Here is a 27,112-nt window from a genome sequence, read left to right as displayed (position 1 = left end):
TATCTTTGGCGGGACATGCCCACCAGCGTGTAAAGTCTAAGGCAGCATCTGTCAGCCCCCTCTGCCTTTCCAGCGCGGTGTGTGTTTGTCCCTGCTTCATGGGAATTCGATTTTAAAGGAAGCCAGAACATCTAACTAGTTACAAAAACCCAACCCATCTAAGTGGTTAGAGAACCAAGTGCCAAGGCGCACCCCCTCCCGTCCATCCATTCTTCCGCGACTCTGATTGGTTCCCAGAGCACGTGATATCCTCCTTCGCCTGCATCCTTATCCCTGCTCTGCTCTGATTGGCCCCGCTCTGCCTATAATTTCCTCCTCCTTCTCAGCATCTTCTCAAACTTTGGAAAAGCCTTCTTTTCTCCGAACCCTCTGGAGCTCTCAGGGGGTCTCTCTTTGGGCTGTTATCCTGGTTTACAAATCTGCCCAGTTTTTGCCCCACAGTGCTGCCCAGCTGGAATGAATAGACCTGCCCCTGACTACTGCAGAGAGGAGCTATCCCAGGGGGCAGGGGGCGGTGGCCCATGGAGAGTGGGTGCTGAGCCCAGCCCAGGCTTCCCTAGCAGGACCCCAAGTCCTCAGAGGGGCCCCAGCCGCTCCCCCAGCCCGGAGCCCGGCTATGGCCCCGGCGGCCAGGGCTCACCCCCGGGGGACGCCCGCATTCGCCGCCCGATGAACGCCTTCATGGTCTGGGCGAAGGACGAGAGGAAGCGACTGGCCCAGCAGAACCCGGACCTGCACAACGCCGTGCTCAGCAAGATGCTGGGTAAGGGGGCGCGAGGGGCGGGAGTCGGACTGCGGGGGACGTATAACATGCAAGCCACGGGCTGAGCGAGGTGTCATGTCAGGGAATGGATGAATTATCGATAAATACGGATGCGAGTGAATGAATGGACGAATAAAGATGGATGGATGGATGGATGGATTAATTAATTAGCCGGTCTGGTAGGCGGATGGAAGAAGGATGAGTGAGTCCCAAAGATGATGCGGTGAGAGGGTGGTGGGGTTCAAGAAATGAAATGGTAGAAAGATGGTTGAACCTGTGAACATACTGATGACTATATATATGAGATTGAGCAAGTCACATTCCCTAAATATGTTTGGGGAACAGTCCCAGCCCCACCGGCCTTTCAAGAAATCTCCCATTTTCAGATTTACCAGTTGTCCTTCACGGAATGAAAGCATTAAGACACTTAGGGGCAGATTTACAAGAAAGTGACGTATCTATAGAGATGCGTCACTTTCCTTGCGGCACCCTAAAAAATGCTTGCGCCACCATGGATGCATCGTATTTACAATACGGCGCACCATGGCGGAAGGATTGACAGATGCCTCAGAATTTCTGACACATCTGTTGGGGCAAAAGTCACACATTTCTGGAGTTGTGTCGCAAGCACGACGCAATTCCAACAATGCATTTTGTGGCCTATTCCCACTACACTGAGTCACTTTTTATGCCTGCTTCAAGCAGGTGAAAGGTTTTGACGCAGTGGCGTTCTAAAAGTGACGCAGTGAAATCTTGTAGATTTCACTGCATCACTTTTACGAGGCTTCCCTGCTTAGGAACGCCCCCCCCCTGCATACATTATACCTGACGCAGGTATAATGTGACGCAGGGCATTACAACGGGACGCATCTCCCTAGATACATCACGTTGTAAATAGGATGCATTGTTTGCGTCATAAAAAGCGACGCAATGGTGGCGCAAAGAGGCGCAAGGGGCTTGTAAATCTGCCCCTTATGTGGCACAGTATCGCATCCTGAACCAAATCACTCACTCCCTGAGCGAGGAAGTGGCGGCGGGAGTGTTATAAACATGAAATATGCAGTAGGGAAGGATCACATTAGGCAGCAGTGTTGACTATGTTATGTGGCAAGAAAAGGCAAATTATGCGACATCATGTGACACGTTTTGTAATATTATTCTTTCATTTATTTCTGTTCATGGTGACATTGTATGGGCAAAGGTTTGACCTCATTAGTACCAGTTTCACACCCAAACACTTCAGTAAGCAACTGGAAGGTCACTTGCCAGCCACTGTGAAAGTTCTTCTGCTGGCCAGCAACATGTGTTCCTACGTTTTGAATAGCGTCTGGTCAGTTTGTGCTTGAAACAAAATATTTTTTTGTTAAAATCTGCAGATAAATGAAATATGTGGCAAATGTGACATCTACAATTATGCAGGGAACGCTGGTTCCGCATAATTACAGAGGCCCTGTTCATGACCCGTTTTCGGCTTTGAATCGAACGCAGGGTGGTCTGGATGGTTTGTCACAGTACATAGGCACCCTGGAAGGTCTTCAGCACAAGTTCCACTTTTAGGTCTGTCTTGAGAGCGCAGCTGTCTTGCGCACCTGTGGTTCCCAAGAGTTTATAATATACATAGATTGAGCTTTGGCTTCACCCGAGGAGTTTTTCTCTCACTTCACCACCCAAATGCTTTTCCTCATTGATGCATTTTATTTAAAAAAAGCAATTTTGTTTTTGCTTACCAGGATTTTTTTGAATGTTTTAGCAGGGAATGCAAATTTTCGCTGGCCATATTGGCTTTTGCCAGCGATTACTGAACTAATTGTGATTGTGATCGTGTAGGTCATGAAGTGTGAGAGGAAAACAACAAGAGCATGGTTCAAAGGTGAAGTCAAAGCTCAAATGTGATGTGAGGGGTTGTGCTTAATTTGAGCCAGTGGTTTCTGGTGCTCAGCACTGGCACTTAATCATCAAAACCGGTGCTTTTCATGAGCACCAGTTAAGGACACATTCATTTACGGGAAGATTCAGTGATTTGCCTAGAGTCACTGGATGTTGAGCTGACCCCGAGATTCGAACCTGGTTCCCCAGCTCGGAAGACTACAGTTCTGGCCATTACGCCACATCCTCTCCTCACTTTCATGTATAGTAGTTGGTTCTGATTTAGGCGGCGCTAACAGGCGAAATGGGCAGGTGCAAGCTGCCTCCTGACGAGAGCCCCGGCACATATTTTATTTTTACAAATTAACCACTGGAGAGGGGTATTAAATGTGAACCCGGATCCCTTTGATTCTAGTTTATTTCTTCCTATCGTGGGTCCTCCTCGCTTAATGGGGTATCACAGTGGAGCAGCAGTGAGATCCAATGGGCAAGAAGAGCAGTTCGACATTCGGTGTGCGTGTGAGTACTGGTGGGACAGCGTTCACCTTTCCTTGGTAGGGGAGGGACGCCATCAGCAAAGCCCACCCAACCTAAGTGCCCAGGAAGATCTTTGAGCAGAGGGGACCTCGAGTAGCCTAATGCACGGGTAGCTGCAAGAATTTTTCCAGAGTCACACTTTGGGTTCAATTGAGGAAGCCAGGACTAGTCCCCAGGTATTCTGTTCCAAAGTTTGTTTTTGCATTTTATTTAAAATACTTCCTGAGCATGGACGTGGCAGATAGCCTAGGCCACTGGAATATGCAATTCTGCGTCCACAGCATTTTGCACATAATTAAGGATTTTTTTTAATGTTCATGGGGGCGCACCAAAATAGTAGTCCAAAAGAAGTAGGTAGAAAAATGTTGTTTATTTATCTTTGTCCATTAAAAACACAAATCATTAATGGAGTATGCAACAAGTTCAGCCAACGCGTTTCACTCCCTACCCAGGAGTTTCTTCAGGGCACTGCAAATCTTTCAGGTGTATTATGTTCGGGTATTTCCCCTATTTTCACGCTAGTTCTCTTTATTGTTTTTTCGTTTATTCCCTCCTATGTAGATCTTTAATTCATGCAGTTTCTGTCTTCCCTTATAGTTGTCACGTTTTCAAAAGGCTTGATGTTTCTTGCCCTTGAGTCAATTCAGGTGGTCCACTGTATGTCCATCCCTGGCCGTATTAGTGCAAAGTTGTTGCAATACTGTAGTTGCAGACGTTCGGTTTCAGCGTCTCGGCATGGCTGGTTCCAGATTAAGGATTTGCCGCATTTGCCGCATTTGCCACATAGTCCTTATTATGCTGTAAAATCTCCAGTTCTTAACAAAATGTTTCTAACTCACATAGATCAAAAGTTACTGAAAAAGTGGCGATATGTTTTTGCATGCGCTGAAAGACCCATTGCAAGGGTAACTGGTCATCGCTCAGTTGCTTATTTATGTATTTGGTTGTGATACTTTATAAATAAATAAATGATGTGAAATCTTTGCCCAGACATTATTACCATTTGTAAACATTACACAATAATGAAGATATACTATAAAAAAGTGCCACTTTATTTGGCATAATTAGCATTTTGTTAGCCCATAATTTGGTGCCCCCAACGGGATAATTCCAGTTGTTTTGCATATAGGTAAAACCACACGCTACAATTTTATGTAACCAAAATGCTTTGCAACCTCGATTTAGACTTCCTAAAAGAATAGTGTGAACACAATATTTAACATGTTGAAGAATACAAATTCAATGTAAAACAAAAATAACAGGAAGAACACAAAATGAAAACGGAACACAAATTGACAATTCAGGTTCTATACCTAACAACTCAGCTCGAAAACTGCAACAATTTTTACTAAAGCATAACATAATGTGGAATATCAATTTCCTAAAAAAGTTTATAATTCACAACACAATAAGCGATAAACCAAGAAAAAAAAGTTCGATGTATAAATACATTTCTGTGGCGAATAGATAATTTCCTCAGATTTCAGAAGTATAATGAATGCATCAACTCAAAACCTTAATGGTGGCAATAAAACCTGGGCCCGGCCCTGTTTATGGTTTCACCTTGAAAAATCATACAGACGAACGTAAAGGGTGGGTTGTTTGTAGGCCGGGTGATTACTTTTATTTCTTGATTGTTAGATTTTGCTTGGTTTACACGATCTTTATTTTCCTCTTATCTCACCGCCTAATTTTTGCCTGTGTAAGACTGGTTTGATTCCTTGCTGGAATTGTTAAACTGAAACGTGGTGCTTTTAAGACCATTCTCCCATTCCAATCTTGTGTGATTTTTGTACTTAAACTATCCCATCACATACAATTTTCATGGATATGTCAGGTGACGTGTATTTCATGTAATACAACCAAGTTCCGTTCAAATGATGCAAAAAAAATGATTATTTTGCGCGCTCATGTATGCTGAAATATGTTAGCTGTTGCCAACTTGGATCACAAGAGGACTACTTGTACCTGGAAACACAAAAGGGAATGTCATCCTTAATCGAATAATAATGGATTAAAGTTGTGTTACCACCATACGCGACACAGTGAAAATATGTGTGAACCGGGAGAGCAGCCACTGGGCCCATGTTGGGTTATGAACTTGACCAGCGGCACCAAAGGATTCTGGCATCTGGAGTGACCTGTGCAATGTAAAGAGAACTGGTGTCTTGGGTTCAAATTTATGAGATCCAGAATTACATTCAGCAGCTTTGTGTAGAGTTGTGTTGAAAGGAGACGTCTATTGAATGATGCCACAATGGGTCTGAATTTCCAGTCAGACAACATGAGACAGAGCCACACTGCGGACCCCTTGTTGTTGGTCATTGTTGATGATGCAAGATTGGCTAAACGGACAAGCTCTTCGTGTTCCTCTACGGGCCTCTTTTGAACAGCTGATGTCACGGCAGGTAGGCCAACCCTCGGTGCTTGCCCACCCCATTCTCGTTGGCATCAAAGATTGGACAGCGGTCGGGAATCCTTGGGTGGAACACTTTTTTCCCTCCGAAGGTGCAAGAATCCGAATTGGATAAGAATTCCTCAATTTGTTTCTATGGACCTTGAAGTTGAGCAAAAAATCCAAAGCAAATCTGAAGGATTTGTTGACTCAGTCTGAGTAAAGAGGCATCTGTTGGTCGCAGAAACTGAGAGTCATTTGGGAACAGGAGACAACTGGACCACATCGCCTCCCAGAGTTCCAGGGTGCAAAGAGATGCCAGTGGAACGCCAAGAATGGCCAAACATCTCAAACCTGGCATGGCGGTCATGAGGACTAGGAGAAGGTGGACAGATCTAACGCAGCACCCTTCAGCTCTTTCCAGCTCAATCTATTTTGCAGGCACTTGGCCTAGAATCCTGGCCTGGATGACTCACGAAGCCTACAACCACACCAGGCTTTCTGGATAATCACTGACTATATAAAGGTTTTCCATAAGTGTTCATTGTATGTGACAGGATCTTGTAATATGCCGAAGAGCCGGAAAGTACTCTGCTCTCGATGACTGGGCTTGGACGCACCACTGTAGACCATGGACTAGATTGCACCATTGACACTCTATTATGATTTAGGGCATCATTTACCTCTTTTTAATAAGTGCTGTGGCACTTACCCTTTTTCGAAAGTGCATCTTTTCGACATAGCACAACTTTTTAGTGTGTAATTATTTAAAGGGTTATATACATGAACACAGTTCATTAGCGTGCAAAACGGATTCTTTTAAGAATGACTCATTTAAAAAAATCATAGCGCCTGTGACTATATTATAATGCATTTAGAAAAGGGGGTGGTGATGAACAGAGTGTCTGAATTGAGCAGACCACTCTTACCCAGTCCAAAGATCAGGGCTTGATCCATCACCGTTATTTATCTCACTGCCCCACCCCGGCTCAGAACCTGGCTATATGCAAATCAGTCTGTCCCTGGCCCAGTGCATCATGGGAACAGGGCAGACTAAACTACCAAGCCAATTCTTCACCAGAAAGGAGACAAGCTACCGGGGACTGGTTTCTGGCATTTCAGCCTTCTTCGGCCCGGCTTGCTTGAATCCTGATGGAGCAGTGAGAAAGGGACTCATGTCTGAGTATACCCTGCCACACCTATAGTGGCCAAAATCGATTTAGAAAAGGGGGTGGTGATGAACAGAGTGTCTGAATTGAGCAGACCACTCTTACCCAGTCCAAAGATCAGGGCTTGATCCATCACCGTTATTTATCTCACTGCCCCACCCCGGCTCAGAACCTGGCTATATGCAAATCAGTCTGTCCCTGGCCCAGTGCATCATGGGAACAGGGCAGACTAAACTACCAAGCCAATTCTTCACCAGAAAGGAGACAAGCTACCGGGGACCGGTTTCTGGCATTTCAGCCGTCTTTGGCCCGGCTTGCTTGAATCCTGATGGAGCAGTGAGAAAGGGACTCATGTCTGAGTATACCCTGCCACACCTATAGTGGCCAAAATCGATTTAGAAAAGGGGGTGGTGATGAACAGAGTGTCTGAATTGAGCAGACCACTCTTACCCAGTCCAAAGATCAGGGCTTGATCCATCACCGTTATTTATCTCACTGCCCCACCCCGGCTCAGAACCTGGCTATATGCAAATCAGTCTGTCCCTGGCCCAGTGCATCATGGGAACAGGGCAGACTAAACTACCAAGCCAATTCTTCACCAGAAAGGAGACAAGCTACCGGGGACCGGTTTCTGGCATTTCAGCCGTCTTCGGCCCGGCTTGCTTGAATCCTGATGGAGCAGTGAGAAAGGGACTCATGTCTGAGTATACCCTGCCACACCTATAGTTGCCAAAATCGATTTAGAAAAGGGGGTGGTGATGAACAGAGTGTCTGAATTGAGCAGACCACTCTTACCCAGTCCAAAGATCAGGGCTTGATCCATCACCGTTATTTATCTCACTGCCCCACCCCGGCTCAGAACCTGGCTATATGCAAACCAGTCTGTCCCTGGCCCAGTGCATCATGGGAACAGGGCAGACTAAACTACCAAGCCAATTCTTCACCAGAAAGGAGACAAGCTACCGGGGACCGGTTTCTGGCATTTCAGCCGTCTTCGGCCCGGCTTGCTTGAATCCTGATGGAGCAGTGTAATGCAGTGTAATGCCAGAAACCGGTCCCCGGGAGCTTGTTTCCTTCCCAGTGTAAGAATTGGCTTTTGTAGTTTGGTTTGCCCTGTTCCCATCATGCACTGGGACAGGAACAGACTAATTTGCATACAGCCAGGTTCTGAAACTGGGATGGTGCAGTGAGCTAAAAAACGGTGTTGGATCTAGCCCTGATCTCTTGACTGGGTGAGAGCTTTCTGCTTAATTCAGAGACTCTGTCCCTCACCACCCCTTGTTGTAAATATTTTTGTCCACCCTAAGCGTGGAAGGGTATTCTCAGATGTGAGACCCTTGCTCATTGCACCATCAGGATTCAAGCAAACCGGGCCGAAGACGGCTGTAATGCCAGAAACCGGTCCCCGGGAGCTTGTTTCCTTCCCAGTGTAAGAATTGGCTTTTGTAGTTTGGTTTGCCCTGTTCCCATCATGCACTGGGACAGGAACAGACTAATTTGCATACAGCCAGGTTCTGAAACTGGGATGGTGCAGTGAGCTAAAAAACGGTGTTGGATCTAGCCCTGATCTCTTGACTGGGTGAGAGCTTTCTGCTTAATTCAGAGACTCTGTCCCTCACCACCCCTTGTTGTAAATATTTTTGTCCACCCTAAGCGTGGAAGGGTATTCTCAGATGTGAGACCCTTGCTCATTGCACCATCAGGATTCAAGCAAACCGGGCCGAAGACGGCTGTAATGCCAGAAACCGGTCCCCGGGAGCTTGTTTCCTTCCCAGTGTAAGAATTGGCTTTTGTAGTTTGGTTTGCCCTGTTCCCATCATGCACTGGGACAGGAACAGACTAATTTGCATACAGCCAGATTCTGAAACTGGGATGGTGCAGTGAGCTAAAAAACGGTGTTGGATCTAGCCCTGATCTCTTGACTGGGTGAGAGCTTTCTGCTTAATTCAGAGACTCTGTCCCTCACCACCCCTTGTTGTAAATATATTATAATGCATGCATAGAAGCACAAGCCAGCATAAGACACCAAACTATAACTGGAAGTATGCTTCCTTTGGCGAAAAACAGACTAAAAAAATCAACCTTTGCCAGAAATATCTGCTTTTTTGTTGTCACAGCACTATTTAGCGAAGAAAAACGACGTGCTATTCATAATGCAGCACAGACGGGGCAGAACATCCCCACTGTACCACGTGATACATGAAAGAACGAGCACCATCCACAGCAATGTATGCTGTATGTGCTAACTTTATTCTGACTCTGAAGACACCTATCGGGTGATTAGCCGTGCTTTATAAATCATGATTGATTGAAGTCCTCAGGTGGCATAGCGTTAGATAATAGGCTGCATACCTGCCAACTTGAACAAAAATCTCACCGTGTGAGGAGGTGCGGGGACTTGGAGAGTGCTGGGCCTTGTGCCGAGAAGTACCTAAGAGGCACTTTTGCTCCCTCCTCCAAAAACAAAAAAGCTTGCTGAGGCTGGTGCCTGTGGCCCCGATTCACAGAACTAACTTAAGACAAAATCCTAAACTTACTACTTTTGGTATTCACAGAAAGCACTTAGTAGTAGTAAAGTTAGGATTTTGACTTAAGACAGATTTAAGTTAGGATTTTGTCTTAAGTTTGTCTTAAGTCTGTCTTAAGTCAAAATCCTAACTTTTCTACTAATAAATGCCTTCTGTGAATACCAAAAGTAGTAAGTTTAGCATTTTGTCTTAAGTTAGTTCTGTGAATCGGCCCCGATGTCCTGTTTTTTTTCACACCCCTTTATGGACGTCTGCAGTGCACAGCCTCAGGAAAACGAGCTGGAAATCCTCTATTAACAGTGGTTTTCAGCTTGTTTTCCCTGCCACCGTGTGATATCGGCTTCTTACTGGTCGTCTGTGTGATGGGAGCCGATATCGTGTGTCACACAGTGGCACCGTGTGAGTTGGCAGGTCTGGGCTTGTCTCAGCAGTGGAGCTGCCACATTCTGCATTGTCGGAAGACTCTGAGCGGCTCACTTTAATTCAAGCATTTTGCCCATCACTTTTTTGTTTTTCTCAGTATCTCTGAGTTAAACAAACAGAACACTGGGCACACTCCCTCTTCTAATCCTTGGCTCTGTGGGTGCATGGAGAGAGAGTGAGTAGCAGCAGAAGAGATGCAAGGATGAAATATCAAGATGGTACTTTTAGGGATGCGAGGCCACAGCACACTGAAGCAGGGTGATGGAAGTGGGCACAGCCAGTGCCTGCTGTCGGGCTAGTGCCACAAGAGCAGAGGTAGAGGGCACAAATAGAATGCCCGGCTTAGGAGGGCGTTGAGGAAAATAATAATGACTATGGCAGCACGTGACATGCCAAGAAGAGGCCTTGATAGCACCATTAGAAGCAAAGCCTCCTGGAAATTGGCAATGACATGAGGGGGGGTCACTGACACACTTTTGTACCGCTTTTGGCCGCCATAAGTGTAGCAGGGTATGCTCAGACGTGAGTCCCTTGCTCACTTTGCCACTGAATTCAGGCAAGCCGGGCTGAAGACGGCTGGAATGCCAGAAACCGGTCCTCAGAAGCTTGTTTCCGGTCCAGGGAAGACATGGCTTGGCAGTTCGGGCTGGACTGTTCCCATGAGGCACAGGGTCAGACTGATTTGCATATGGCCATGTCTGAACTGGGGTGGCAGAGTGGGCTAAAGAACGGTGATGGATTAAATCCAGATCTTTTGACTGGGTGTGAGTGTTTGATTGATTCAGATGCTCCGTCCATCACCACCCCCTTTTGTACCTATAAAGAATCAATGCTGCTTTAAAAAAAATATCTAAATTGGAAAAATGTTGGGGAGGGGTCAGGCAATATCGTCCGGTAGCGACAGATTCCCCTTTGTGAATGGGTTACCACCACCTTTGGCGAGTCAGTAAGTTTTCAGTGGCTTGCAACTATAGGTGTGGTCACAAACCAATTCTACATAGCATTCTGAATCACAATTAGGCAGGGACACACCTTTTACACTCCTTCCTAATAGTGACTCATAATGGGTAAGTAATCCCATTTGGTGAGTCGGAAATTATTTAAGACTTGCAAAATGGTTGAGTACATAGCAAAGACCTATTTTGCGGTTGCTAATCCTACAATTATATGAATCGCAGGGTTTGCTACTCCTAATTGGTTTTGTATATCTGACTCTAAGTTTTAAATCCGGTCTAGTTTCAATGAGTTGCTTTTCTATGTAAGATTAGATTTTTTAATATTTGTATAAAGTATTGTTTTATAAATGTATGTTATTATCTTTTATGATTCAGAGCTGAATCGAATAAAGGTATTAGACTGACTGCCTCTAAATTCTCTTACATCAAACCTTGTCTCCTCATTTTAATCCCATTGATATGGAGTATTGCATGAGTAATTTGTCCTCTGTGTCCGGCCAAAGTGGACTTCCTTATTTTCTGCCATTGTGTTTGGCTATTTGTGCCAGATGAAAGGCCCTCCGGAAGGATGTGTTGTCCAGTATGGGGTGTTGTCAAGCATGAGCAGGACCTACCTCTCCTGTACTGGTGTCTCAAAGCGAGTCATGGTTTCTCATCTGCCCATTGGGAGAATGTATACAATTTCATCAACTAAATAATATATCAGTAATCTGGTTGCACCATGGTTACCATATTTAATAGCATCATCCTCTCAATCAGGGACTAATGCATCTTTTTCCACCTCATCCAGTCATTCTCTGGTCTCTGCTTATATGGCTCCATTTTTAGGTCTGATTTAACAGCACAGCTTTCCGTATGACGTATTGTCACAAATTCCTTAATGTACATCAAAAAACTTTATTGCTTGATTTAAAAAACCTTTGCAAGTTACAAAAGATAAAAAATATTTAAAAGTGTACATATGTAAAAAAAAAAAAAGGAGTGCGAATTCCAGTCCAGTATAAATAAAAGTAGCAAATATTATGCTGATGGAAGGTCACTTGGATCAATCACATAACAAACTCTTTTTTTCTGCTTGATCCAAAAACCTGACCAGGGCACAATTTAGTTTGGTGTTCCGGGGATCAAAGCATGCCAGAACTGCTGCCCTGCATGATCTAACAATATTTTTGTTCCAAAGTTTCCTTAAGAGGAATCGTCTTTCGTGCAACAGGTTTGGGCAGAGGCATAAGATGTGTGTGATGTCTTCTTTGTGTTTCCCACAAAGTCGACAGGGTTCGTGGCCATTGACTCTTTTCCGTTTTGGCAAGTGACACGACAAGTTGATGAGTCCCATTCTTAATTTTAAGAAGCTTAGTTTTGTACGTGCAGTGAATGTTAAGGTTAGGTACGGCTGTGGAATCAGCTGGACATAGGATTGCAAGGTCATCCAGCCGTGACTTCTTTTTGCTAGCCGAGCCTTGTCTTCCACTAAAGAAAGTTTTTTAGCGCTTATTTTTGCTAATCGTTTGAATTCATTTTGGCTTACTTGCAGATTCCAAAGGTCGTTCAAGCCTAGGGTTCTTAGCCCTTTTTCCCAATAGTCATGTCCTGCTCGCCATAGGTTCTTGTTAAGACTGGCCCATATGTGTTGACCTAGGCTGCCTTCCTTCAATGACCTCAATTTGTGGCAGCACATATATATACTGGACTTTGGTGTGACCAGAGTGTTGGCTGGGTGCTGTATCATGCCGCCTTTTATGGAGTACATGCAATGCACGAGAGACTATGTTCTACCTCAGAAGTATACTGAATCATGACACATTCAATTCTTAATACCTTACCTGCAATGAATGTAGAAAATAAACATGTTTTTTTCTCACGGCAGTAGGCTTTTTTCTAAATGTTTTAGACCAAGCCCAAAAGGCTCGCCAGGCCTATTGACTTTGCTCGCACTTGTTCTTTCCAGCACTGTACCGCAGCCCTTGTGTCATGCTTCCCAAGTATTTGACCTTCAATCTCATTTTCAGGCGCCTACTCTCGAATGGGTGTTTCTAGCCGCTAAGTCGTTAAAGGTCAACTTGGACGTTATCTGCGTTTCACCCTCTAACTGCATTCATGTGTGTACCTAGTTGTCACTTGTCAGCAACATTTCCTCTCTCGGCTCCGTGGATGTGCAGTTTTTTTTTTACAAAGGGACAGTCTGATGACCTTCCTTCCGTTCTTGTTTTCTGTGATTTAACCCTTCGCATGACCTCTTTATTGACTGGTCAAGAGATGGATGGATGGATGGCTGCTTCTCGAGAAACACGAGGCGCATTTTAGTTGGTTTGAATTTGGAATTCCTCTGCTATTGAGTTGTTATTCACTTGCTCATTTGTATGGTTCATCATGAAAAGTACAGTCTTTCAAAGACAGACACTTGTCAGCAGAAGTGTCAGCTTTAAATTAATTCACAAAACGTTAATCATTTTAGTGTTTGTATTACACTTTTTAAAATGGAGGCAGCAGCATTCTGTTGTCAGCTGCATTCTAATATAACATGCTTATCAGGTGATTACAGGTGCTAACTATAACCCAACTTACAGCAAATTATTTCATCGACATCAGAACGATGAAAGGCTGAGAAGACCCACCAGGGTTTATAACCCTGAGTTTTGGTTTACACAGCCATTTCTACAAGGGCTGCATTAGTCCCCTCGGCTATCTTACCAGGTTTATCCCTTAGTTGACGAGGGCAAGTAAGGTCTCAATCTACCATTTAAAAGATTTAGCAAGAGGTGCTTTTTGAACAAGAAAAATTTGATAAGGACCACTGGCAATTACAATTGTTATATAATACGTTCGGAAAGCAAGCCTTTCATATTGCTGTATGTACTTAAAAAATCCTGAAATAATGTGTGGTGGGTCATGATATATGATGCAGTAACTGATTACTGGCAGTGTCTGTCTCCTCTGGGCCTAGTTACTGGTACAAATCACTTGTAACCAGGGAATGATTGAGTACTGGCAAAATATCTGTCTCATCTGGGCATAGTTACTGGTACAACACACTTGTAACCAGGGAATGATTGCTCACTGACATAGAAGCTATCTAGCCTGGGTATGATTTCAGACTTCAAACCTGTTTGGGATTTGCAGGTTAAGTGGCATATTACTGGTACAGTGGTGGCTCACTTACTGGTACACTTACCATCTGTTGTGCCCACATGGTTATTGACACAGTAACTGTTTGATGTGACATTTTTGATGTGGCAAGAATTGTCTGTTAGGTGAAACACTGCTGGCAGTCTAGCTTGATGAGATGTGATTATTGGCACATCAGCTGTTTATGATAAGTGATTACTAGCCCTATTAGCCGCCCGCACATCCGTAATGGCATGGATGAGGCTTGATTACCCGTACCAGCATTGGCCAGTGGGGCATGTATGTATGGAAGAAAGTGGCATTTGTATAATATGAACAAAGTCAAAGGGCAGCTGAGCTCTGTACAGGGTCAAAGGTAAGGACACAAAGAACAGGTGATTTAAGAGTTTCTGAGTGCCCGGAGCACTATTACTGCTATAGAAAGGGGCTTGATTAAGGATCAAAAAGTTACATTGGGAAAATGTAGGCCCTGATTATGAGTTCCGCGGTCCCACCTCCATACTGCCACAGTGATGGTCCAAAGAAAACCTCTGCGGCAGAAGTCTCCCGCCCGCCATATAACGATGTCCAAGCTGGCCCAGGTGAGGTCTTTCTGACGGTGGTGTACATTTTTTCATATATGTCGGTGCTGGTGTGTGTATTTTTGACTGAAGTGTACACATATGCATAACGCGTGAAAAAATACCTACTACCAGTACATTCCCATTGCTAGAGTATGGACAATATATGCCCCGTCCAGCCAATGGGTAAATACTGCAAAACGGCCTTACTTGGATTTCGGCGCCAAAGGGGTAGTTTTCTTCTGGGTCAAGATGCTGCTGTGAAGAGAGGACCTGGAGGAAGGGATCCATGTGGGAGACTGAAGGGAAGAAAATTAAATGGGTGAGTACGCACCCCAAAGCCTTAGTTTCTGCCAACTCGAAGCAGGTGGTCCCACTGCCACTGTCGGCTTGCCGGTAAGCCAACTCATAATTAGGACGTTGTGAATCTTTTCTGTCCGGCTGTATGACAGCTGCTTTTCACCGACCACTGTCGAGGCCGTCTACGAATGGCTGTTGGTGTCAGCGGTGCTCTGACAGTCTTTCATTCTGAAAACCGACAGCATCGTAATACAGCGGGCGGATCGCATAGTCCGCGGTAGTGAATCTGTCGTGACGGCGGTGGTGGGACCGCCTAATTCGTAATTAGGTCCTTAGTTACTACCACAATAAATGTCTGTTGGTGCACATTTATTGGCAACTAGCAGGGCCTATTCATTGATTGGATACCCGTGTGCTTGTGAAATATATGGCACTGCATGCACTATTTCTGTATTCTCAGTTTAGATTTTAACAGTACACAGGTGGAGAAGTGTGGCTCACTGGTTAGAGGAGCCAGACCCTGATGCAGAGGTCAGACCCGGGACCAGGGTTCAATTCCCGACGCGGCAGGGTCTTGAGCTCAAAATGTCCATGGACTTGATAATTCTCACCTCGGTGCCTACTCGAATCATGGGTTCACACTCTGCAACTCTGGGCAATAGCTTGCTTAATCTCCACTATGGCCCTACCACGATGGGATGCCTGGTCTTCACCTTGGGGATGCCCAGTAGGGGTTATCTCGCAGGGAAAGCCAGGACGGGTTCCCAAAGCAAGCGCTAAGAGACCTGTCGGTGATTTGGCGCTATATAAATCGAAATTAACATAACATAACATAGGTAAAATAGATTTTAAGCTCGCTAGTGCAGTGTGAGAATTCACTGTTGTTCTAACCAATGTAAAAATTTTACAAAACATGAACATTTTTAAATATTGAGAACAAGACCTCATTCTTTCTCCCATTGTCACTGGTTTCCTGTCTTTCTATTACTTCTTCTTTCTGCATTTTCTGACTATGTCTCTTTTCTACTGAGTCAAAATCTGATCATAAAAATATTTCACTGTCTCCAAAAATTTGTGTTGGCGCAATGAATCACAGCCTCCAGATTAGTTTGCAGTGCACAAAGGGTTAGCTGTTTTCCAACATTGTCACTACACACCCAATTAAAAAAAGCCTTTCCAACAGATTGCCTCCCTACTTACTCCATTCCCTGCGAAATACACAGAAAATTCACACGGATTTGTTAATACCCCGGCCTCATTAAATGGTTTGCGTAACATTGGCAAGGGACGTTTTGTTAGTTAAAGTAAAAATAAAAGTTACCAGCATAACATTTTCAATCACAGTGTTTTTTGTTCTCATGGAGTGAGAAAATAGCAACATCTTGGTGCCTCTACATGGGATAAAGCTGTCATTGAGTACATAACATATATCTGTTTTTCAAAAATCGTGTTTAAAGATATTTGCTTTAAAGGCTCCTAGCAGAAAATGTATCACTCCAGATGTTGTCTTATATTTTATGTTTGCAGGCTCATTCTACAGGCATGCACACTTTCTGTTTAAAAGATAGGGTGGACTACCAACTATATCACTTAGCAACTTGAGAAAAGAATACTGCACTTGAAGTAGCAGTTTGCTAATTCAGAGTGGGTTCAGCCTGTACAGATTGCTGAATCGCTCGAATATTTATTCAATAGATGTTTACTTTAAATGTATAATTCACTGGAATTACATAATTTCTAAGAATTACACTTTTTAATTAACTGTAAGCCTAAATGTATGTACACGTACATAAAACTGTGCATTGGATGATATGTTTCGTTCTTAGGTTGACCAGATTTAAAAAAGGAAATACCGGGACAGGCCCAACATAAACGTAGGACTAAAGCCTTCAGTCTTACTTCTATATCTAGCTTGTGTTGTTTTTTGCTTACTTCAAAAAAGGAGGAGGTAGAGGAAAACAGAACAAGAGAGCTTGTCCTCCAAATAAATACGTTATAATCACAGAGAGCCCTTCTGTTGAAAGAAGGATTTTTCTTTCCACTCTGATGTTTGTTAGGAAAACTGTGGGTTTTCCTTTGATATGTCACCCACCAGGGTTTCCCCTTAGTGGCATGCTTCATCATCGGGGTCTTTCCATTCCGCTGTGGAACGGGCCGTGCTACGACCTACAAGCCACGTGGGAGCACTTATTGTTCGAAATAAGTATTTGGATGAAGTTTAAAGGTGTGAATGAGGGCAAAAAGAGAGAATTAAAAATATTTGGCTAGTAGGAAAGGATTCTTTACTTGTACCTCTACCCGGTATGATTAAAATGTGGGGGGAAATGCAGGAACTTAGAGGGGACAATGTGCCTCAGTTCCGCTGCTCAACATGTCTCTAGCCCTACACCAGGGCTATTCTTCAGGAACAAGACTGAATACTCCTTGGTAGCACTCTCATATCTTTTCATAGTCAGAGGAACACATTTGTGAAAAAAGATAAATATGATAAATACACAAAGCACCAAATGGTGCTTACGTCAGGATAGATCTGTAAAATATTAGTTGCCTTTGATTTGCAACATGAGACCGTACGGGGGGGAAGGGATGCTTGCAGTCACACTTGCAGCAAGGCTACTCCCTTGCTTAAGGTTTAGTGCCCACCCTTGACTATAAGTTTCCCTTCCTCCATACAGTTTCATTTTGTAATATCTATCTATCTATCTATCTTTCTATCTATCTATCTATCTATCTATCTATCTATCTATCTATCTATCTATCTATCTATCTATCTATCTATCTATCTATCTATACACACACAATATGCTTGTAAATATATGTCTGTATTTGTATATGCATATATATACACACACACATGCAAGCCTTGTAACTGTGTCTATCTGTCTATCTCTCAATCTGTCATCAATCTATATGTACACACACACACATATATATATTTAGCCCTCCTACCCACTGTGTCGTCCCTCTACTTAGAGAATACAGCCGTCCCACTTCTATTCTGCCTGACAGAAACAGATACATTATTTAAATTATTTCAGTCTTCAGAGGCGCCTGTGAATGGAGGGTATAACTTTCAATTTTGCTTTGCAGAATGACCTGACCCTTGTCCCAAAAACCAGGAAATTTACCTAAAATTAAGAAAAGTGTCGGGACACCAGGACAGTCCTCTGAAAACCGGGACTGTACGGGGAGATTCAGGACGTCTGGTCACTCTAATACTTTTCCAATAATGCCATCTCAGAGTTTGGGTGACATTTTTGAAAACCGTAGTCTTTGACCTTGCAGATTTTAGGTCTGGATTTGGATTTTGACAGCACAGCTGCAAACACACCTATTGTTTCTAATATGCTTACACTTGGCTTTGGGTCAACCTCAACCAACCATTGCCTTTTCTCACAACCACTTTCAGGCATTGGCTTGAGACTTTGTCAATCCCATCTTGGCTCAGTCCAATGGAGGGTTTTTCACACCCAAATGCTATTGGCTGTTTGACTGTATCCTTCGGCTTCCAAATGAGTGCTTACATTGCAAAGCATGAGGTACTATTTAACAATTCAGTACTCACTAATACAACTCATTTTTTGTATTCTTTTTTAGTGCAGAAGGTTTTTTTGCTTTTGGCAGCGCTCAAGTTTGAGCCTGACGTTGTCAAGGCCGCCCTATTGGCTTTTCATTTGCCTTTTTGGGACTCCTGACCCAGTGGTGGCCCCCTAATCTCTCAAGAAATTGTTTATCTTGGCTTCAGTTGTCCCAATATGACGATTGTAGCCCAACAGCCAAAGCTACTGACTTTGGAACTGGGGAACCAGATTCAAGTCCCTGCTTCAGCTCAACATCCTGTGATCTTGGGCAAATGACCTAATCTCCCTGTGCTGAAAAAAAATGAAGAAATGGTGTAATGTAATCTGGTGCTCATGTCATGTAAGCTGGTGCTGATGAAAAGCACTCTAATGCCCTTAGGCAAAGTTCCCGCTATATAAAACTGCAAAAAAGGCAATATCACGCCTTTCTCTTTCCCCTTTGTGTCACACCTCCTGCTCCTAACTCACCCTTATTTCATCATCCCTCTCACTCCCTCTTTCCCATTTGTGTCACTCTTTATTAGTTAAACCCCACCTTCCTCTCATTCCTACTCTTCCTTCCTTCCTTCTGTCCCCTTTATGATAGTCATCCTTTCTCCAGCCCCTCCCACTCGGTCTCATCAGACGCAGAAGACCAATCTGTAATGCTGCTGCTTTTCCTTCATTATAGTACTGTTTTTCTGTCTATTGGGAATAAAAGTTGGTTGACAAGGGAGCGTTCATTATAGGCCATCTTTTCTTTGATGTCATAGAAATGAAAGAATGACTAAAATCTAGCCCCCCTTGCCACCCAGCCTTCATTTCAAATAAAAATGAAAATAGGACTTGGAAGCAAAGGAACCTAATATGGTCCATTTACACAGATACATTTTGTGTAATCTTTACAGAGACCATCTTTAGAAATTGTTATTCTACTCAAATTATAATTTATGCTTTAATTCATGACTTGTTTTATCTGACAATGTTCTTCATAATTTGTGGCAATTGCATCATTTCAGTGATTATGGATTTCAACAACTGTAAGAGTAGGATTTTTTGGGGTACTTTACTTTGCATGTAATGTAAAAATGTTTTTAACCGATAACATTTTTTATTGGGTCAGCAAAACTTTCTTCGGGTTCTGTGGACATTTACAAATACTCTGTCATCAGCTTCTTAGTTAATTACGTCACAAGAACCACTAAGCTTCAAGTAAGGACTAAAATGCATGGTTGCCCCCTATGTATTTCATATTTATTCTTTTTTTTAAAAAAAACTTTATTGACAGGAAGGAATAGTGGTTAATCAGTTGCATACATTCTTCCGGCAATCGTTACATATCGTGTAAATTATCATTTCTACATTTGATGAGCGACATTTCCGTAGCAAGGACTGTGTCGCCTGCGGCATCCCGAGTCTTGTATATACATCAATCGTCTGTTACAGTGTGTAAATTGCAATCCTCTGATAACCCCTCCCTCATATATCAGCGATGGCAACATCTCTTTTCATTCAAAACATTATCAACAAACTTCCCAACTTACCCCCCCAACCATGTGTCATCGTAACCCTTTTGTTTCACCCACATCTCGTAGTAGCCTGTGTCTTTCATATTTATTCTTATTAATACTCAGTAGGGTGCTTTGCAAACGTGTTTTATTCCATATATCACTGTGTTTTGGCCACAGCTGCTTCAGTTTGGGATTCACTGGTGGAGTGATGTCAAGTTCATTGGGAAGAGAAAAGTCCACTCAAGTGAGTGACCAGAAGGTTAGGGACTCTCAAATCCAGTGACCTCAGATGAAATGAAATCCGAAGTCAATGACAGAAAGATGCGAAAGTGGGTATTAGTTAACAGCACTGGAAATAATAATAATTTTTTGCAATTTCTTTTCCTTTTTTTTTTTGTTTGTAAATTTTTATTGCAGAAAAGAAAAAACAACATCACATTGCATACACATTTCAGAGGCAAAAATATCCAAACATAAATTTAACTGTTAAATAAATACAGAGGATAACAGTGTACATACAAAAGTAAATCATTTTAGTTGCTGCCGGTACATATAGATCAGATGAAAGTACCCCAAATGTTTTGCCTCGCTTTCAATGCCTTAGTACCTCTTAGCTTGGCCAATGAAAGTTCCATCGTATGTATTTCATTAATAAGATTCCACCACTCCATAATATTGGGTGGTTCCTTAGAGATCCAAGTCCGTGCAATAACCAACCTAGCACAAGCAATAGCAATAGAAATCAAGTCTTTATACTTGTTATTAGTATCTTGTATATCTAGCAATACTAAATGTGCCGAAAGTGTGGGAAATATAATTTGTCTACTGTTTAAAGCCGCGGTTAATCCTTTCCAAAATGCTGTAAGTTCCAGGCATTGATAGAGCATGTATTCTATACCGGCGGCTTCTGGATTGCATTTGGGACATTTAGTTCGCTCGCTGAGACCATTTCTCGGGGTCCAACTAGCAATTCTTTGAGGTGTATAGTATATTTGAGTCACCGTCTATATAATTGAAGCCTTAAGCTTGAGGATTGGACCACTAGGTTTATTTGTCTGAGCGAGCCTGCAATCTGGCTAGGATTGATGTTCACACCTAGTCGGTTAGTCCATTTTTCCGCCATGTTTTCACAGTCTCCTTGCTTGTGGCTACTTAAGTAGGCATAGCTCTTACTAATAAGTGATTTAGTATGTTTCGAGTAAAGATATTTTAAGGTATCTGAGTTTTCTATTACAATTTCTTTTCCAATAAAATAAAAATCTATGAATAAAAATCTCTTTATTCATATTGAATCTTCTTATGTTGATTTATGATGTATATAGAGAAATAACCAATAAAACTCATAAAGTATCTAAATATTTACAATGTCTGCTTCTTATAACACCAAACACGGTGCTAACATTTTTATTGGCAAATTATCAAAATTCCTACATTGCACGGTAGATGGTCTTGGCCCTCGTTAACATAGGAGACAAACGCACTATTTCATAATATAGTCAGATGCGTCCAACATATATAAAACGGTTTGTGTTGTAGGCCATAAAACCTTGTCATTAAAATGAAATACAAGGAACTAAGCCTGCACGCTGCAACTGTTAACCCACTCATTTTAATTCTTAATTCAACTTTTGTTCCTCTCGAAAACAGGTTGAGGTCGAAAGCTAAGAGAGTACTGAGGGGTTTATTTACAAGGCCCTTGCGCCACTTTTGCGTCACTTTTCCCATGTTAAAAATTACGCAAAAGTGGCGCACGGGCCTTGTAAATCTGCCCCTAAATACTTAAGGGGTGTATTCACCGAGTTTTTTTGTGTTGCGTCTTACTCTCAACTTAGATGTGATTTACTGTCGAATTTTAGAATAAAGGTGCGTGCGTTCACTGAAAAGGCATTGTGATTTTAGCCTTGTGTTAACTGACTTGTCTACGTGGCCACTAAATTTGGTCCTGTCTGTCTTTCCCTCAAGTTGTTAAGTGGGCTGTTTACCTCAAAGAGGCCTGGGAGCAGAATTGCCTGTGAATGTGAATTTGTTGTGATCTGTCCACAAAACAGCAAGTCCCTTACTAGACTAGTTTCCATGTTTCATCAGTTGCACCCCATTTATAGGTACCGGTCACTGAGCTCAATGCTGAAGGCCCTGTTTCCCATTTGAGTCTGACTGATGCACAAAAAGGGATGCATTGCTGATGACTAGAGAGAGAACTTTTCAGGAAGGTTACGCTTTGAAACCCAAAACTTAAATGTCCCATCACGAAGCATACTGTCTTTCAAATTTGGGGGTGAGCCTGTTCAGGGAAATAGGGGGCGGGATCAATCATAGATGTATATAATTTTTGTATGGACCATATAACATATATATGTCCAGACATACAAGTTCTGTCTTTATTTATTTTCTGTATGTGTACCCTCCCCTTCCGCAACTCTTCTTTAGCTTTATGTATTACGGTGTATCACTCATCTCAGTCCAATTAAACAAAAACCTAGATAAAACACATAATTTTTTTTATTGCAAATAAGCTTTCAAAGTGTATAGACATATATCATGTATACATTTAACACATATCACATAATACAATTAAATCATCCAATTTGTGACTTGTACATTTTACAACTGATTTTACAATAGGAAAAACATATAAATATATGACATTCAATTGTATGTGTCCGATAAAGGATTTCAAATAGAGAGCTTAATAGGGATTAGACTGGTTGTGTATCCCTCCATAATTGAATCCTCTATGGGTTATAAGGCCCTATGTGGTCGGGGGGGGGGAGGGGGAGAAGAAGGAAATTATCTATGCGCTGCAATCATAGATAGTAAAAATGTTTGCTCTCAGTTTCTTCTTTACAACTTTATTCATAAGGGAGATAGCCACAATCACAATACGCCGATGCGTTTCGACCTTCGATGCGTTCTTGAAGGTCTACCTCAGGGCTGAAGATATGTTTTAAATAGACACACTTTGGAGTAATCTTTAAACAGTAACTGAACTCCCAAGATGCTTCTTCAAGGTGCTCCAATTGCCTCTTTCCTTTTGAGGTTCAAACGATACCTCTGTGGGCTTGATGACCGCCACTCATTTTTCATGTTCAGCTTGTGGAGTGTTGCCACCTGTAATGGTGATTCACTATCCTGCCTACAACTTTGGCTTCTCAATCTCATGACTCGAAACGGGGAGGGGACCCCATCAGCAGCACGCGTCCCGCTTCCTGGTTTGGAACGAACTATCATGAAGCATACAATTTGGTAACTCAGAGGCCCTGATAAGTTGTGGACTTTCAAAAATGCGGGTACAAATAATGCACCAATTAAACTGGATTAGCATGTTGTGCGCTAAATTAGCTGTTGTGGAGTTGCACTAATTTCTGATATTGACACCTCGAAATAGCAAAAAATATGCCAATAGCAGTAATTATTCCCAATTCCGATGAAAGCAACTAATATATATGTGATGTTTTCTGTCACAATTTGCGGCAACAATATTTGTTCTCTTGATTTATGGGAAGAGCAAACACCTATGTTGAGTAAAATTTTCACCCATTCTAGCCACTTTTGGGCGTAAACACGAGTTTGCCCCCAGAACGCGATTTATAGGCCTAATTTAATCGAGCCCAAAAAATGTGAAATAAAAGCTAAAAAAAAAGAAACAATACACAAGTAAAACACATACTCGTATATTGTCACAATACAAACAACGCAGAGAGTGGAATTTTATTAATAACCTATAGAAGTCATCTACCAAGACACAATCTTGTGGGGACTTTTAGTTCACACATACGTGACTTTGGGCATTGCAAGAGCGAGAGAAGGGTGCCTCACTTTTCAAATAAATCGTTTTCTACATGACCTGAAAGGTCGTCTTTCAATTTGTAGTAATGAAACAATGTTGCTTTAAGGACACACTGTACCATCACAATTTCGAGATATCACAGCAACATTTGTTTGGAGAAATTACATGCTCAGAAGCAATGGGTCACCACGTTTCCAGACCAATGTTTTTAACATGAAAACTACTGAATTCTGCACGCTACAATCTTGGTTGACTCTGACAGTGACCAATGCTTAGTACATCTGGGGCAGATGTACTAAGCATTTTATTGGTCATAAACACTCCAATTCGGCATCTATGACCATTAAAATACTTTTTCTCAGGCAAACACCCCTCTTCAGGAGTCAGAAAAGTTTTCTCAACTCCCGAAATGGGACAGTAAATGCATATAGAATTGATATGTGGAAGGCGCGAATTGCAAGCGTCTCTTTCAAATACTGATTCGGTATAAACTCCTCAAAGGCGGTGGTAAAGCATCCCCTTTGTGAATGTAAAAAATAATTGTTGAAGTATCTACAGAGGTCCATGGAACCGCTGCCAACTCTAAAACAAACACAAAAAAGTAGACTCACACAGTCAGTTCTGTTTTTCTGTAGGAAAACAGGCCACATTTAAAAATGTTTTTACTTTATTGAAAGACAATCACAGATATGGTGGCCTATTGGCCCCAGCAGGTCACATTCCTGTGATGGCCACCAATCACAGTGCAACATACCTCATTAAAGCCATGAGATAGGTCAGATTGTGATCCAATATGATTCGGAATTTTAAGAACCAACAATTAGTACATAGGTCGGTTCTCAAAAATCTTTACTGGTCGAAAAACTACTGGTCACAATTTGCAACCAGTGTTTTGTGACTAGAGATTCGTACATCTGACCCCTGATTACAAAGATTTGTAAAAGGAAAATCCTGAGCTGTTGTCATGGTGACTTATAGACATATGACTGAGCTTGCACCCCTTAAAAACCATTGTAGTTCTTGTAAAAACATTATGAACTGTACTGTGCATTGTATGACTTGGGGCAATGAGTAATATCTTTTTGCTTTCTTCCTTCGCATAGGTCAGTCGTGGAAAGCACTGAGCACCATTGACAAGCGCCCATTCGTGGAGGAGGCAGAGCGACTGAGGGTACAGCATCTTCAAGACCACCCTAACTACAAATACCGACCCCGGAGGAAGAAGCAAGCCAAGAAGATGAAGCGTATTGAGCCAAACATCCTCCTGCACAACTTGTCGCAGTCGTGTAGTGACGCCTTCAGCTTGGGCCACCACCTCCGGAGTGGTCCGTCTGGGCACCCCCAACCTCCAGCACTCGCCCAGTTCCGGGAGCTGCACTCTATGGCCTCAGAGATGGAGAGCTATGGCTTGCCAACCCCTGAGATGTCCCCACTGGATGTCCTGGAGCAAGGCGAGCCAGCCTTCTTTCCTCCTCATATGCAGGATGATTGCCACATGCGGCCCTTCAGGAGCTACCACCACCAGGCCTCTCTTCCGCCACTGGAGTATGGTCCAGAGAAGGGCATGCTGAGAGACCTGGCTCTGACCTACACACAGCCTTCATCCAATATGGCAGACAGCATGAGGACTTCCCACTCCTCCAATATCTACTACAACCAGATCTGCCATGGACAACCAAGTGGCCCATCTGTGGCCCTTGGTCAGCTGTCTCCTCCTCCCGAGACCCAACCGATGGAACACACTGAGCACTTAAATCAAGCCGAGTTGTGGACCGATGTGGATCTCAACGAGTTTGATCAGTATTTGAATATGAGCAGAACTCGTGCCGAGGCACCAGGACAAGCTTACCATGTCCCTCTGTCCAAGCTGGCCCACAGAACTCTGTCTTGCGAGGACAACAGTCTGATATCGGCCTTGTCTGACGCCAGTAGCGCCGTCTACTATAGCACATGCATCACTGGCTAGGACCAATCCCCCGGAGAGGAGTGTGACCTTCCTGTGGCCGCCTTCAGAACAATCATATTCATGTTAGAATCAGCACCATCCTATATACACCCAGCCATTCCATGCCTAGCTTGAGAAAATGCGAAACTCACTAGCCACAGTATACTCTATGTTTATGTACGTTTCCAAAGCAATACATTAATATATACATTTTTTAAAGTCATCACATATCAAAGTATGGCAGACTTCCAAGTTTTCTCAAACCTGTTAGCTTCTAAACTTGACATCCTAAATTGAATAACCCAACTTCCTCTCGAACTTACCACCTTAAATATTCACGAGCCTACAGTTTTAAGTACTGTTGTGCTTTCTGTCGTGAATCAAATTAAATTGAAAACCTGCAGGACCCAAAACTTCTAGCCTTAGATACTCACAAGTTCAGCAGAGCAAACTCCTTTCAAACATACATCCTTGTGTCCTCTACACAAACTTACAGCCTCATGCCCATCGTTCGTTTTTAGTTCCAAAATCCTCACAAATTTACAAACTTACATCCTCTTAAACTCAACAGTCTTAAGTTGTGACAAACTTTGACGCTTAAGTTAACGTATGTTTACTGCTTACATGCTCAAAATGGGCCAGATGCATTAAAGGGTTTTGCCCATTCTGTGTCTATGGGAAAATGTGTTCATGCATATGACCCTAATAGCCTTAAGTTCTCCCAAACTTACATTCCTAAGCCCTCTCAAACTCATCAGCCTTAAGCCCCCTTAAAGTTACAATCTTAAGGTACCTTGAACTCAACAACCATTAGAATCTTAAACTCCAATCTGTAAAGTCCTAAAAAAAGATGTATGATGAGTTAGTTAAAACAACATTTTTAATAGGTTTACCTTATTTGGAATTTGCTCTTCAAATTTGGATTTTAATGTAAACATACAGGTCAGAATGCTAGCTACTTGCCAGACTACCACGACGTGTATACATTGAACTTATTGCGCTGAAGGACCCCAGGCCGATCACACGACCTCACTGGGGGAGTTGCCCTGCCATATATTTTTAGGGTCCAATATTTCTTTTCTATGCATTTTATTTTTATTATATATAATATTCTCACATAAGTGGGATTATATTTTTACATAATGGAGATTTTTGTGATATTGTGACATTTGTGTATGTTGCTGGACCACAAGTTCTAAAAGGAGGGATGGACAGCATATGAGATGTAGCTCCTTGTATTCCTTGGCACTGATGTAGCATTCATTCATTCATGTTGGACAATTCATTAGAGGAAAAGCGAAGAGTTGTGTAGAATCTTTAAAAATTGCGGTGCACCATTCCAACCACACGTTTAGAGTAATCTTGAAAAGGGTAAAAACATATATTATGCTCAATGATATTGAGATAAAATACCTGAAAAACACATCCTATTTATATTAAATTTCCCCCATTTTTGTGCATTCCTGACATTGAAATAGTTTGATAGTGACACTTAACATGTGTGAAAATTGGAATTTAAGATTTGTTGTGCAGTTTCTTGTTTAATTTTTCTTTTCCAACATGGATGTTAAGATTTTGTTTGAACCAAAAATAAAAATAAATGTTTAACACACTGAGCGCTCCCTTTGAGGAACACGAGATAACTTTGGTATTCCATGTTTAAGGAATACAAAAACATTTTTACTG

The 27,112-nt window shown here is 42.5% G+C and overlaps 1 protein-coding gene across 1 annotated transcript; it reads left to right on the top strand.

Moving 5' to 3' along the window:
- Positions 1-337: 337 nt before the first annotated feature.
- On the top strand, positions 338-27,039 carry SOX18 (SRY-box transcription factor 18). Its single transcript, XM_086932790.1, has 2 exons — positions 338-763; positions 24,585-27,039. Exons 1-2 carry the CDS (start codon positions 457-459, stop codon positions 25,445-25,447), a joined length of 1,170 nt encoding a protein of 389 aa, XP_086788916.1. The 5' UTR covers positions 338-456; the 3' UTR covers positions 25,448-27,039.
- The last annotated feature ends 73 nt before the right edge of the window (positions 27,040-27,112 follow it).

This window comes from Lissotriton vulgaris, chromosome 7 (assembly GCF_964263255.1).
Source record: "Lissotriton vulgaris chromosome 7, aLisVul1.2, whole genome shotgun sequence".
In the NCBI taxonomy this organism is placed as follows: domain Eukaryota; kingdom Metazoa; phylum Chordata; class Amphibia; order Caudata; family Salamandridae; genus Lissotriton; species Lissotriton vulgaris.
The sequence above is the reverse complement of the archived record's forward strand: the minus strand, read 5'-3'. Positions and strand labels throughout refer to the sequence as shown.

Coding starts and splice junctions, on each gene's coding strand:
- SOX18 (XM_086932790.1), top strand. CDS start 457: ATGAATAGACCTGCCCCTGACTACTGCAGAGAGGAGCTATCCCAGGGG. Junction 764..24,584: donor CGTGCTCAGCAAGATGCTGG/GTAAGGGGGCGC, acceptor TCCTTCGCATAG/GTCAGTCGTGGAAAGCACTG.